This window comes from Anguilla anguilla, chromosome 17 (genome assembly GCF_013347855.1).
Source record: "Anguilla anguilla isolate fAngAng1 chromosome 17, fAngAng1.pri, whole genome shotgun sequence".
Taxonomy (NCBI): Eukaryota; Metazoa; Chordata; class Actinopteri; order Anguilliformes; family Anguillidae; genus Anguilla; species Anguilla anguilla.
The window spans coordinates 4372122-4384515 of record NC_049217.1 but is presented as its reverse complement, the minus strand read 5'-3'; the positions used below and the strand labels follow the sequence as shown (position 1 = coordinate 4384515).

Sequence of the window (12394 nt, the reverse complement as noted above, 5' to 3'; positions counted from 1 at the left end):
ATGAAGAGTCACACGGAGACGAGAGCAGCCGCTAACGCTACCGCTCGAGCGATCGACAGACAATGGTGCCTTGGCGAGGCTGGCTTTGCGGCCCAGTGGCTGACAAATCCTGCTTTATGTCTTTGTTTTTCAGCAAACGCATCTTAAGTGGCCCGAGCCCACTGCATTGTCAGGCGGTGAACTTATCTGTGAAAATGCGGCTTAGGGTTTGGATGGACTGAAGTTACAGCCCATAGGATAATAAATCAGAAGCGATTATTCAGTTCAGTTCCTTTACCGTTGTACGCACAGGAAGTGACACCGTAGCCAGATGCCATTACAGCGTAAATCAGGCTGCATGCCTAGTCACGCCTCCGCCATCCCATAGCAACGGCTCACAATTTAAGCCACCTTTCTTACAGTTTGTGATGTGACGTTCAATGTACTTTGAGTACGGCTCATGTTCTGTTGGAGATGAGTTTGGGGTAAATTCACTTTAGGCTGGCCCCAGGTGTTATGTCTCAGGATCAGGGATCTAGGATGAGAGTAAGCTTCCAGATGAAATGTAGGCTTATGCTTTTGTCCATATTAGGCCCCGCCAACATGTCCCAGCATGCCCCTCTGTAACCATCACCAAGCACCCTTCCACTGTGACAGAATGAGCCCTCTCCTCTATTGTTTTTTTTTTTAGGCTAGTCTTTCTTCTTGAGTGTGACTTGTAAAGCAAAGGCATTGAGGAGAACCCCAAACCCATAAATTGTTCCCTTCTCCTTCCTCAGTTCATCAAGCTGCTGCCTGAGACTGCATGAAAAAAGTCTGTGATTTCAGATCAGAAGCACAGAGTGTTCTTTAAGGCCATAACCACATGTGCATTGACCTTGTTTCCATCACTTTCAACTTGCAAAGTGCAAACTCAGACTCCACAAAATCCTGGTGTAGTTTGTTCCATGAAATTCCACATCTTCACTTGACTCACTGGATCGCCATCTCAATCTTAGAGCCATCAGGAGCCTTCTCATAGCTCCCAAGGTCCCTTCCCTCATCTTCCCTAAGTTACAGGTCTGCCCAGTGCCTATTTTCTTACCTTTCGTGTTGGTTGAGGGGTCTTGTTTTATTGTTTGACTGAGGTTTTTGTTTGTATTGGTTTAGTTTGTGTTGGTTGAGTGAGCATCTCGTTTGTGTTGGTCTCGTTTGTGTTGGTTGAGTGAGGGTCTTGTTTGTATTGGTTTAGTGAGGGTAAATGGTAAATGGTAAATGGACTGCATTTATATAGCGCTTTTATCCAAAAGTTTGTATTGGTTGAGTGAGTGTCTTGTTTGTATTAGTTTAGTGAGGGTCTTGTTTGTGTTGGTTGAGTAAGGGTCTCGTTTGTGTTGGTTGAGTGAGGTTCTTGTGTTGGTTGAGTGAGGGTCTTGTTTGTGTTGGTCGAGTGAGGATCTTGTTTGTGTTGGTTGGGTGAGGGTCTTGTTTGTGTTGGTTGAGTGAGGATCTTGTGTTGGTTGAGTGAGGGTCTTGTTTGTGTTGGTTGAGTGAGGGTCTTGTTTGTGTTGGTTGAGTGAGGGTCTTGTTTGTGTTGGTTGAGTGAGGATCTTGTGTTGGTTGAGTGAGGGTCTTGTTTGTGTTGGTTGAGTGAGGATCTTGTGTTGGTTAAGTGAGGGTCTTGTTTGTATTGGTTGAGTGAGGGTCTCGTTTGTGTTGGTTAAGTGAGGGTCTTGTTTGTATTGGTTAAGTGAGGGTCTCGTTTGTGTGGTATGGATTTTGTTCCAGGGTTCATGTTGCATGGAATATACAGAGCCAGAGCAGACTGGTTAGCCAGTCGGACATTAGCCAGTGTGAGCCCGCCTGCTGGCTCTGCAGAAGACAGGCGTGGGAACAGTAGGAGTGTTAGGGCTCTGTTTCAGGCCCAAGCTCTGGCTCTGCTGCTCAGTGCTCATCATGCAGGACCCATGAATCACCTGTGTGACATCACCCTGCACTAACTCTGAGCACCCAGACCATGCCTTAGCTGCCAGATACATGGCATTGGCCTGTGTCTGTGTGTGTGTGTATGTGTGTATGTGTGTGTGAGAGAGAGACACAGAGAGACACTAGCCCCTCCCCTCTGCCCTAATGCTTCTCCACTGAAAAGGATTACCTCAGAGACCAGATCTGGGGAAACTACAGATGCGCCCCAAAAATTCAGACGGTGTGTTCCAACAGTGCCTGGTCCATACTATTAATCCTGGGGGTTTTAAAAAAAACAAATAACTGTAGCTTACAGTCAGAGCCATTCATTCTGTTTATATGAACAGGGGCAAGTCATTCCACTTTCATTACTTTTCCCTATCTCTTAAAGAAGGTTGTATTTCTCGTCTTCCAGTTCACCCCGATTCCCCTCCATGCACACTGTGAGCATTGCTTCAAACTAATCTTAAAGTGGGACAAACAGGGTGCATATAAGGGAGCTTTGGAGAAACAGAGGGTGTGTATAAGGGCACTTTGGAAAAACAGAGGGTGTGTATAAGGGCACTCTGAAGAAATATAGGGTGCATATAAGGGTGCTTTGGAGAAACGGAGGGTGTGTATAAGGGCACTGGAGAAACAGAGGGTGTGTATAAGGGCACTGGAGAAACAGAGGGTGTGTATAAGGGCACTGGAGAAACAAAGGGTGTGTATAAGGGCACTTTGGAGAAATATAGGGTGCATATAAGGGTGCTTTGGAGAAACGGAGGGTGTGTATAAGGGCACTGGAGAAACAGAGGGTGTGTATAAGGGCACTGGAGAAACAGAGGGTGTGTATAAGAGCACTGGAGAAACAAAGGGTGTGTATAAGGGCACTGGAGAAACAGAGGGTGTGTATAAGGGCACTGGAGAAACGGAGGGTGTGTATAAGGGCACTGGAGAAACAGGGGGTGAGTATAAGGGCACTAGAGAAACAGAGGGTGTGTATAAGGGCACTCTGGAGAAATATGGGGTGCATATAAGGGTGCTTTGGAAAAAAATATGGTATCCGTATAAGGGCACTTAGGGAGAAACAAAGAGTGATGAGAGAAGTCAGTGTTTCTCTGAGTTAATGAAAATCGATTTGAATCGGGCTGCTGTTGGTCTTTCAGGCACCTGCCGTCCAGAGTTGCTGTGTGTGTAAATTATGCCAACTGCTTACGTCCACTGGTTACGCTATTATTTGTAGCATTTATTTAAGAACTTTAAACGTAGATTGATAAAATATTAATATATGATTTGAAACGTCTAAACACCATAATATTTCATTCAAAAGTGGTCTGTGGTCTATGAGATCTTTCTCGTTTTTGGTAAGTCAAAGACCAAAAAAGTTCATCTACTTGTACTTAAAAGTAAGATTGTTTTAGTGGCATCTTATGATTGATTTTCCTCACAATGGATATTTCTGTTTTATTATTATTATTATTATTATTATTATTATTATTATTATTATTATTATTTACTCGGGAAATTATTATTATGTACACTGCAAATGATGTTGAAACTAGACTGTAAAACTAAACTATTTAACAACTATACTAGATAGAGACTGAATATATTCAACCAGAACTATGAAATAATTTACAGTTGAACCATTTGGAAGATGCTTTCAGTCAAAGCAATATACAGAAGTGCATTTTTCAGATTTACATGAAGCAAACACCACTAGAGCTAGAGGTCAGCATTTACAATCAAATAAGCAGCACCGTTGAGGTGCATGCATTAAGACTGATATTTGTTCTTTGCATCATAGTCCATGCCCCAAAACCTGAATAAAATGAAGACAAGCCACAAAAGCTGAATGTGGTATGCAAATGGACAAATCTGGAAGGTTTCTGTGTCTCTGATGTAACATAGGGCTGTGTTTAGTGTTGAATACTATAATTGCCGATATAAGGTCATATCATAATAGTTAACAGAACGAAATGTTTGACAAACAAAGAACAAAGCATGTAAGATCAATAGATTCTGACTTGGAGATGGAGTATATCAAAATAATTACAGCTGTACTGCCAATACAGCAAAATGACATTAGATAGAAAAATGTACGGAAGAGCTCATTATGTTGTTCAATTTTCTGGTTGCCATTATGCAGTCTGGCAGTGGTCCACAACATCATGTTGCTCTCCAAAAAAAGTAATGAATGCACGACACATGAAGAAGTGAATTCGTGAGGAATGTATTCTACTCTGAAAGCACTCCTGGCACCTATCTACTTTCAATGGTGGTGGCAGTGAGCCAATCAGAGTCGAGCAAATGTATGGCTGTTAGGATGTCTCTGCCCCTGCTAAACAAGGAAGCTAATGGCTCTCTTTATCCTCCTCCTGACATCCTTCCCTCCTTCATTGTGTGTTTGTACGCGTGTGTGCGTGCGTGTGCGTGCGTGCGTGTGTGATTCTGTGTCACTGTGTGTGTGTACGTGAATGCATGTGCATGTTTACATGTATGTGAGATTGTGTCACTGTGTTTGTGAGTTTGTGGTACTGTGTGTGTGTGTGTGTGTGTGTGTGCGTGTCTGATTTTTGTGTCACTGTGTGTATGTGCATACAAGCGTGCATGTGCACATTTATGTGTGTGCAATATTGTGTCGCTGTATGTGAGTTTGTGTCACTGTGTTTGTGTGTATGTGTGTGTGTGTGTGAGCAGCACTGTCACACAGAACCCTATTCATGCGCAGTACAGATCCAGGACGAGCACAAACAATTGCTGTTACACAGGATTTGGGTGTCATTAACCCCCCCCCCCCACCACCACCCCCACCCCCTGTTTCCTCCAGTCAGCATTCCCCAGCGTGAGGCCAGGGGTGTGGGGGGTGGGATGGGGGGGGGGGCAGTATGGGTATAAAGGCCTCTGCACCCCACTGTCCAAGGCTGTTGTTGAGCATGGAGGGACAAAGAGCTCAGTCGTCCTACAGGAAGCGTTTCGGGGCCCCGCCGGGGACCGGGGGGCGCCCCAGCATCTCCTCGGTGCGCTACTCGGTCCGGCGCGGGCCGAACGCGGTGCCGCTGGGCCTGGGGGCACCCGACCGGCTGGACTTCGCGGCCGACTCGGCGCTGAAGGCGCTGTTCCGCGAGACGCGCGCCAGCGAGAAGCTCCAGCTGGCCGGCCTGAACGACCGCTTCGCCAGCTACATCGAGAAGGTGCGCTACCTGGAGCAGCAGAACAAGCTGCTGGCCACCGAGCTGAACCAGCTGCGCGGCAGGGAGCCCAGCCGCCTGGGCGAGGTCTACCAGGAGGAGCTCCGCCTGCTGCGCCGGCAGGCCGAAGCGCTCGCCGCCGGCAAGGCCCGTCTGGAGACCGAGCGCGACAACCTGGCCGGCGACCTGGCCACCCTCAAGCAGAGGTAAGAGAGGCGGGAGGGGAGGGTCTGAGTGGCTCGAGCAGGGGAGACTCAGGCACTAGGTGTGTGAAGGAGGTTAGGACACTAGGTGCGTGAGGAACAGGGAGGGAGATTAGGGCACTAGGTGTGAGATGGAGGTTAGGGCACTAGGTGTGAGATGGAGGTTAGGGCACTAGGTGTGAGATGGAGGTTAGGGCACTAGGTGTGTCAGGGATAGGGAGGGATGTTAGGCCACTAGGTGTGTGAGGGAGGTTAGGGCACTAGGTGTGTCAGGGATAGGGAGGGATGTTAGGGCACTAGGTGTGTCAGGGAGATTAGGGTACTATGTGTGGGAGAGAGGTTAGGGCGCTAGGTGTGTGAGGGACAGAGAGGGAGATTAGGGTACCAGGTGTGTGAGAGAGATTAGGATACTAGTTGTGTGAGTCATGGAGAGAGATTAGATTGGTGCTTTTCAAACTCGTGAATGCGGTTTTTGTTACAGCTCAATTAAGGTTGCTGAACAGATGTGTTTAAGTTCTTTCATAAAATGTCCCTTAAACTTAACACAATGCAGAGTTGGCTCATTATTTGCTTCATCTTTGAATTCTTTATTGTCTACTAAATGGTTGTTTTAGTGGCCATGTGTCCACACTTTCGACAATTAGGAGACTATTGATTCGACTCAGTCTTTTAATTTTACCAGTTAATTTTTTTTACTGCTTTATTTAATCATTTGAAAAGTGGAAATATAGCAGTTAGCAGAATGCAAATATGGGAGTATTATTTCATGACATAATGTGGCTTAAGAGTGCAAACAATGCCTAAAATCATGAAAAGTGTCTAATTCAAAAATGAACAGCTTGTAAAAATTCTGGGATTGCAATTGTGCTTGTAACGAAAGCCAGTATAAGCATACTGTATGCTATATGGTTAGAGAAGGCGTCATAATCAGGCTACTTGATTTGCTGGCCAAACTTGTGAGTTATAGGGAAAAAAAACTCCCTCCTGTTGCACAGAAAAGACAGGCTGCAGCTTTGTGGGCTGAACCTAGCTGTCATTTCCCAACCTTACTGTACAAATGTAATATGACTGCATTCCAGCACAAAATTACCGAACAGTGAAATGTTCAAACCACGACAAAACACTGCAGTGAAGCTGAGCAGTGAAAGATTGCCCTTCTTAAACCGCTGTACCAGTTCTGCGGTAACAGAGAGCAGCAGGTCAATGTAGTGTGTGGGCAGATTATATAAATGCATAAATGAGATGAAAACACGATGCGTAGCGTCTGCAAACAGTAGCTGCGCGGTGGCTCAACGCAATGGCTCGACGCAAGCTACTTTAAGGCCCGAAACATATGGTAAATGGTAAATGGACTGCATTTATATAGCGCTTTTATCCAAAGCTCCTGGTGATTTCCAGCACGGGAGCCGCGATCGTTTCTCTCTTTCTGTCTCTCTCTCTCTCTCTCTCTCTCTCTCTCAGGCTGCAGGATGAGATCACCCTTCGCGTGGAGGCAGAGAACAGCCTCAACTCGTTCCGGCAGGTGAGCGCACACCTGCCCCACTCAATCCAGCCCAGGTCCCGGGCTCCAAGATGCCATGAGACCCATTACCATCTCTCTATCTCTCTGACTACCTCTCCTTTTTTGAACACCTCCCTCCCTCCCTTGTTCCTGCTCTGAATACCTCCTCCCTTCTTTGTTCCCTTTTTGAATACCTCTCTCCTCTCCCACCGCTGAAGGATGTGGACGAAGCCGCCATGAACCGTGTTCAGCTGGAGAAGAAGATCGACAGCCTGCAGGAGGAGATCAACTTCCTGAGGAAGGTCCATGAGGAAGTGAGTGCCATCGTCATGGTGATCTTTCCCCAAGCCTGGGCCTGAAACAGACTGAAGCCATTCACCTGCGTAATAGTGTAATTCAGCAGATGTTTACTGTCAACTTTGATCTTGCTAATCAAAACACTTGCACCACAATGCAGACATAGTACTGCCTTCACCTAAGATTGAATACAATGTTGAGGAATTAGGTTCGGTAGGGTGTATATCTGAAATATTCCGGTCTCTTGGGTATATGTACCTGACTCTCAAAGTGGGGATCCTGGACCTGAATGGTGAACCAATCCCATTCAAGTCTGGTTACTAGGGCTCTGGTCGGCCCATAAAGACCTGTGCTTAGATGTATGCTTGCATTGAAGTACAGGTAAGAGAGCTGTTAGCAGGTAAGTGAGCTGTGAGCAGGCGAGTGAGCTGTGAGCAGGTAAGTGAGCTGTGAGCAGGCGAGTGAGCTGTGAGCAGGTGTGTGATCGGTAAGTGAGTTATGAACAGGTGAGTGAGCTATGAGCAGGTAAGTGAGCTGTGAGCAGGTGAGTGAGCTATGAGCAGGTGAGTGACAGGTAAGTGAGTTATGAGCAGGTAAGTGAGCTGTGAGCAGGTGAGTGACAGGTAAGTGAGTTATGAGCAGGTAAGTGAGCTGTGAGCAGGTAAGTGAGTTATGAGCAGGTAAGTGAGCTGTGAGCAGGTGAGTGAGCTATGAGCAGGTGAGTGGGCTGTGAGCAGGTGAGTGACAGGTAAGTGAGTTATGAGCAGGTAAGTGAGCTGTGAGCAGGTGAGTGAGCTATGAGCAGGTGCGTCTCTCTCTCTGGCAGGAGCTGCGTGACCTGCAGGTGCAGATGATGGCACAGCAAGTGCAGGTGGACGTGGATGTTTCCAAGCCGGACCTGACGACCGCCCTGAAGGACATCCGCATCCAATATGAGGCCATGGCTGCCTCCAACATGCAGGAGACTGAGGAGTGGTACCGGTCCAAGGTCCGAATGTGGTCACCCAGCCATGCACACCCTGTTGCCGAGTAACACACCAGCCATCACCCTGCAATACTGTTGCCTAGCAACCCATGCCAATTATTACCCAGCAATGTGCACACATCACCCAGCAACAGTTATGTTTGTTTGTCTTTTGCCAAGCTATTTCCAAGAATACTACATATAAAAACAGGCTAAACTATGCCAGTGATTCCCAACTGTGGTACCCCTGTGTATGCTGCCTTTCATTCCAACCACAATTGCAATCCCAGAAATTTAACAAGGTGCTGTTTTTTCTGAATTAGGTCCTTTTCATGTTTAGAGGGATTATTTACCCTCTTAGGCCACATAGCTATGCATGCCACAAAGAATAAAAATCTCTTATCTTGTTCACTTATTGCTCTATAATGGAAACAATTTCACTGAGAGGTAACAAAATAATTTAACTGACAAAGTAAGGACTGGTGTGAAGCAACAGGCTCCTAATTGGTAAAAGTATGGACACATGGTCACTGAAACTAACCATTTGGGAGATAATGAAGAATTCAAAAACAAAGCAAATGTTAACAAGCCAAACCTGCACTGTGTTAATAAGTTTAAGGAAAGAAATTCAGAAAATAACTTAAACACATGTGCTCCACAACCTAATTAGGAGCCTATTGATTCACCACAATCTTTAATTGGATCAGATAAAAAAAATGTGTTACCTCTTTTTATGTAATTGCTTGCAATATGGCACAATAAGCACAATGTGAACACGGGACATTAATTCGACATTACATGCAAACATGAAAAACACCTCATTAAGAAATTAACAACTAGTTAAAATTCTGGAATTGTAACTGTGGTTGGAATGAAAACCAGCATACGCGAGCCTGGAACAAAATATTAAACTTATTTAATTGCTGCTTATAATACCCTAAACCTAGCTAATGCAGCCTGAATTGGTGGCTGGTGATCGACAGCAATATGCCGGTCTAGTCATACTGTATGGGACAGATACTATGAGCACTTTGAACAGAACTGTGCTTATGCCTCATCAGAACACATTGCCTCATTGCCTCTAATGTCCCATGTTGCCGTTAATGTTGCAGTTTATCGACCTGACTGACGCGGCCAATCGCAACGGGGAAGCCCTTCGACAGGCCAAGCAGGAGGCCAATGACTACCGGCGGCAGATCCAGGCCCTCACCTGTGACCTGGATGCGCTACGTGGGACAGTGAGTCTCCCCCGGTCATCAAATTTCACCCGAAAGCTTTGTGATCAGGGGGAATTTGATTGGATGTCTGTGTTGACACATTTATCTTACAGTATCATTCTGTACCGTATTACACTGAATACAGAGTAATGATACACATTGTGTCCTGTCATTGTGTACCACTGAGATGAGAGGGCGGGCATAAAGGCTGGATATTAATGAATGGCCAATATGATTGGGAGTCTTGGAGTGATGGTGTGAAGAATGAAAGAATTGGACAGGACAAGAAAACACCTTCTCAGAAATCTCCCCATCAACCCTGTTTGCCCCAAGCAGTTCCAGTCGTCCATCTCTATTCATCCCACATCCCTCTCTTCCTCATCCCTCGCTTCCTCATTCCTCCCTGCAGAACGAGTCTCTGGAGCGGCAGCTGATGGAGAAGGAAGACCGCTTCGCCGTGGAGACGGCCGACTACCACGACCACGTGGGCCGGCTGGAGGTGGAGATCCAGGGCCTGAAGGAGGAGATGGCCCGCCACCTGCAAGAGTACCAGGACCTGCTCAACGTCAAACTGGCCCTGGACATCGAGATCGCCACCTACCGCAAGCTGCTGGAGGGGGAGGAGAGCCGGTAAGGGGGAGGAGTCAGGGAGGGGCAGCTGGAGGAAGGGGAGGAGTCAGAGAGGCCTTTTGAGACATAAAATGTGTAACTGAACCAGCTTCCAGATCAATAACAATTTTGTGGAATCCCTGGCATGCTGATAGATAAAATATTTTTAAAGTTAATTTGTTTCGGTCAATGTTGCTCAAAGCTCAAACCCAAAAATCAGCTTCGGTGTCTGTTCAGTGGCTGAAGCCCGTACTCAAAAATACACAGAAAGAGAGAGTCACAGACAGGGGAGGACCCCAAAAGAGCGAGAGTCATAGACAGGGGAAGACACAGAGAGGGGTGAAAGGGGTGAAAGTGAGCTGCAAGAGAAGGGAAAAGAAGACTGAAGGAAGGGACAGAGGAGGGGGGATGATGAGAATATGGGAGTAAGCTGTAGGGCACGGGGTCAGATTTAAGGATGTGTTTAAATGGACGTGCGTGTGGGCCAACAATTCTAAAGAGCTCTGCTTTGTGCGTCTCCTGCAGGATCACTGTCCCTGTTCAGAGCTTCTCCAGCCTGCAATTCAGAGGTGAGGCACGCCTAGGTTCCCAGTGCTTCATTCATCTCTGTAGCCAGGTAATGCTGAAGCAACACTGTCAAAATCTATCTAGGTAACGCAGCATGGATCTAGGCACCATCAGGCGGGAAAAGATCCTTTTCTTCCTCAGAGTTTTCCTGGTTGCCCCTGTCTCATGCATCTAGCTAATGCGATTAAAGTTATTTCATGGCTTTAGCTGTAGCTTTTCCTACTTTGGCAGTGATACTGCACAAGCAGTGTGGGAGACACACAGCCCCAGAGCGCCTGGTCTAAAGTCCTCTTCCCTTCTGACCAGAGACCAGCATGGACACCCGACTGTCCCCTGAGGCTCACGTCAAGAGGAGCATCCTGGTGCGGACAGTGGAGACGCGCGACGGAGAGGTGGGCCGGCAGGGGGCGCTGTATCCATAGGAGCAGGATAAATCTCTAATTAAGACCTGTGGTTTTGTGTGTGTGTGTGTGTGTTCTGCAGAAAGTTGTACCCCACACACTTGTTCCCCAAAATACTGGTTATTTTTTGTGATTTATGTGACTGTTATGTACATACCAAAGTTTCACTTTCCACGGTTTAAAATTTTTTGCCTTGTTTAAGGACACTCTTACATGACTAAATGACTCACAATGCATTTTCACTTTATTCCATGTGAGGGCACTATGTGCCCAGGAGAAAAACATGTAGCTCAGAAAACTACAGCCTTATTTATCTGAATAAACCAAACCCTGCAACAGGTCAATTCAACTCAATCAAAGTACACACACACACAAAACGACAGATTTAGACAATGGGACTATTGCTAAAAAGTACAATTGGGAAAGAAACTGCGTTTCATATAAAAAATACAGAGTACCAAACAGTTTTACTAAGACAGCTGGTCAGCGAAAAGAATATAAAAGTTTTGGTCGGACATAGAAAACTGAAGAGATGTTTTTATGATACCTAGATTACCATTGGTTTTATTATTTGTTATTTGCCGAAACGATACTTTATAGCTATGACATATGAGTAGCTATTTCAATAAAAGCAGAAACAATGTTAGTGTAAAAGTCCAACAAAGGACTCATAAAGTTGTTTAAGTTCTGAACATGACACTGTTTGTGTGTCTGTTTTTTTTTCAGATCATTAAGGAGTCCACTGCCGAGAGGAAGGAGCTGCCGTAGCAGAGGGAGTCTGGGGACAGCTATGGGCATCACTCTCCTACGTCCCCCTCTTAATACTTAACCGCCATGACCTGTGCTGACCCCACGACTATCCAACCCCCCATCCCAGACTACAATCCTCCCCCCCCCCCCCCCCCCCAAACAAAGAGGAGAATTAAACCAACTTTGTTTCAGATGTGTGACTAGGAATTTTGCAAAACAAAAAATATTCATAAAAAAAAGTTTTTTTGTTGTAGGTTTATATGTAGCAGGAGTGAGGCAGGCTTTAGTGTGAGGCAGTCAAGCCCCGCCCTCATGAGGGCTGTGGGTGGGAGACTCCACCCCTGTGAGGTCTGTGGGTGGGAGACTTCGCCCCTGTGAGGTCTGTGGGTGGGAGACTCTGCCCCTGTGAGGTCTGTGGGTGGGAGACTCCGCCCCTGTGAGGTCTGTGGGTGGGAGACTCTGCCCCTGTGAGGTCTGTGGGTGGGAGACTCCGCCCCTGTGAGGTCTGTGGGTGGGAGACTCCGCCCCTGTGAGGTCTGTGGGTGGGAGACTCCGCCCTCATGAGGTCTGTGGGTGGGAGACTCCGCCCCTGTGAGGTCTGTGGGTGGGAGACTCCGCCCCTGTGAGGTCTGTGGGTGGGAGACTCCGCCCCTGTGAGGTCTGTGGGTGGGAGACTCCGTCCCTGTGAGGTCTGTGGGTGGGAGACTCCGCCCCTGTGAGGTCTGTGGGTGGGAGACTCCGTCCCTGTGAGGGCTGTGGGTGGGAGACTCCGCCCCTGTGAGGTCTATG

The 12394-nt window shown here is 46.9% G+C and overlaps 1 protein-coding gene across 1 annotated transcript; it reads left to right on the top strand.

Annotated features, from left to right (window-relative positions):
• The first annotated feature begins 4841 nt into the window (after positions 1-4841).
• Positions 4842-11739, top strand: LOC118217042 (glial fibrillary acidic protein-like). The gene is made up of 9 exons (XM_035398798.1): positions 4842-5302; positions 6761-6821; positions 7019-7114; positions 7924-8085; positions 9174-9299; positions 9688-9908; positions 10413-10456; positions 10761-10846; positions 11582-11739. The coding sequence occupies exons 1-9, from the start codon at positions 4842-4844 to the stop codon at positions 11621-11623; spliced, it is 1299 nt and encodes a 432-aa protein (XP_035254689.1). The 3' UTR covers positions 11624-11739.
• The last annotated feature ends 655 nt before the right edge of the window (positions 11740-12394 follow it).

Bases quoted from the DNA above. Each gene is read 5' to 3' on its own strand.
- LOC118217042 (XM_035398798.1), top strand. From the start codon at position 4,842: ATGGAGGGACAAAGAGCTCAGTCGTCCTACAGGAAGCGTTTCGGGGCC. The intron at 8,086-9,173 runs GTCCGAATGTGG...TTAATGTTGCAG, and splicing joins AGGAGTGGTACCGGTCCAAG to TTTATCGACCTGACTGACGC. The intron at 10,457-10,760 runs GTGAGGCACGCC...CCTTCTGACCAG, and splicing joins CTCCAGCCTGCAATTCAGAG to AGACCAGCATGGACACCCGA.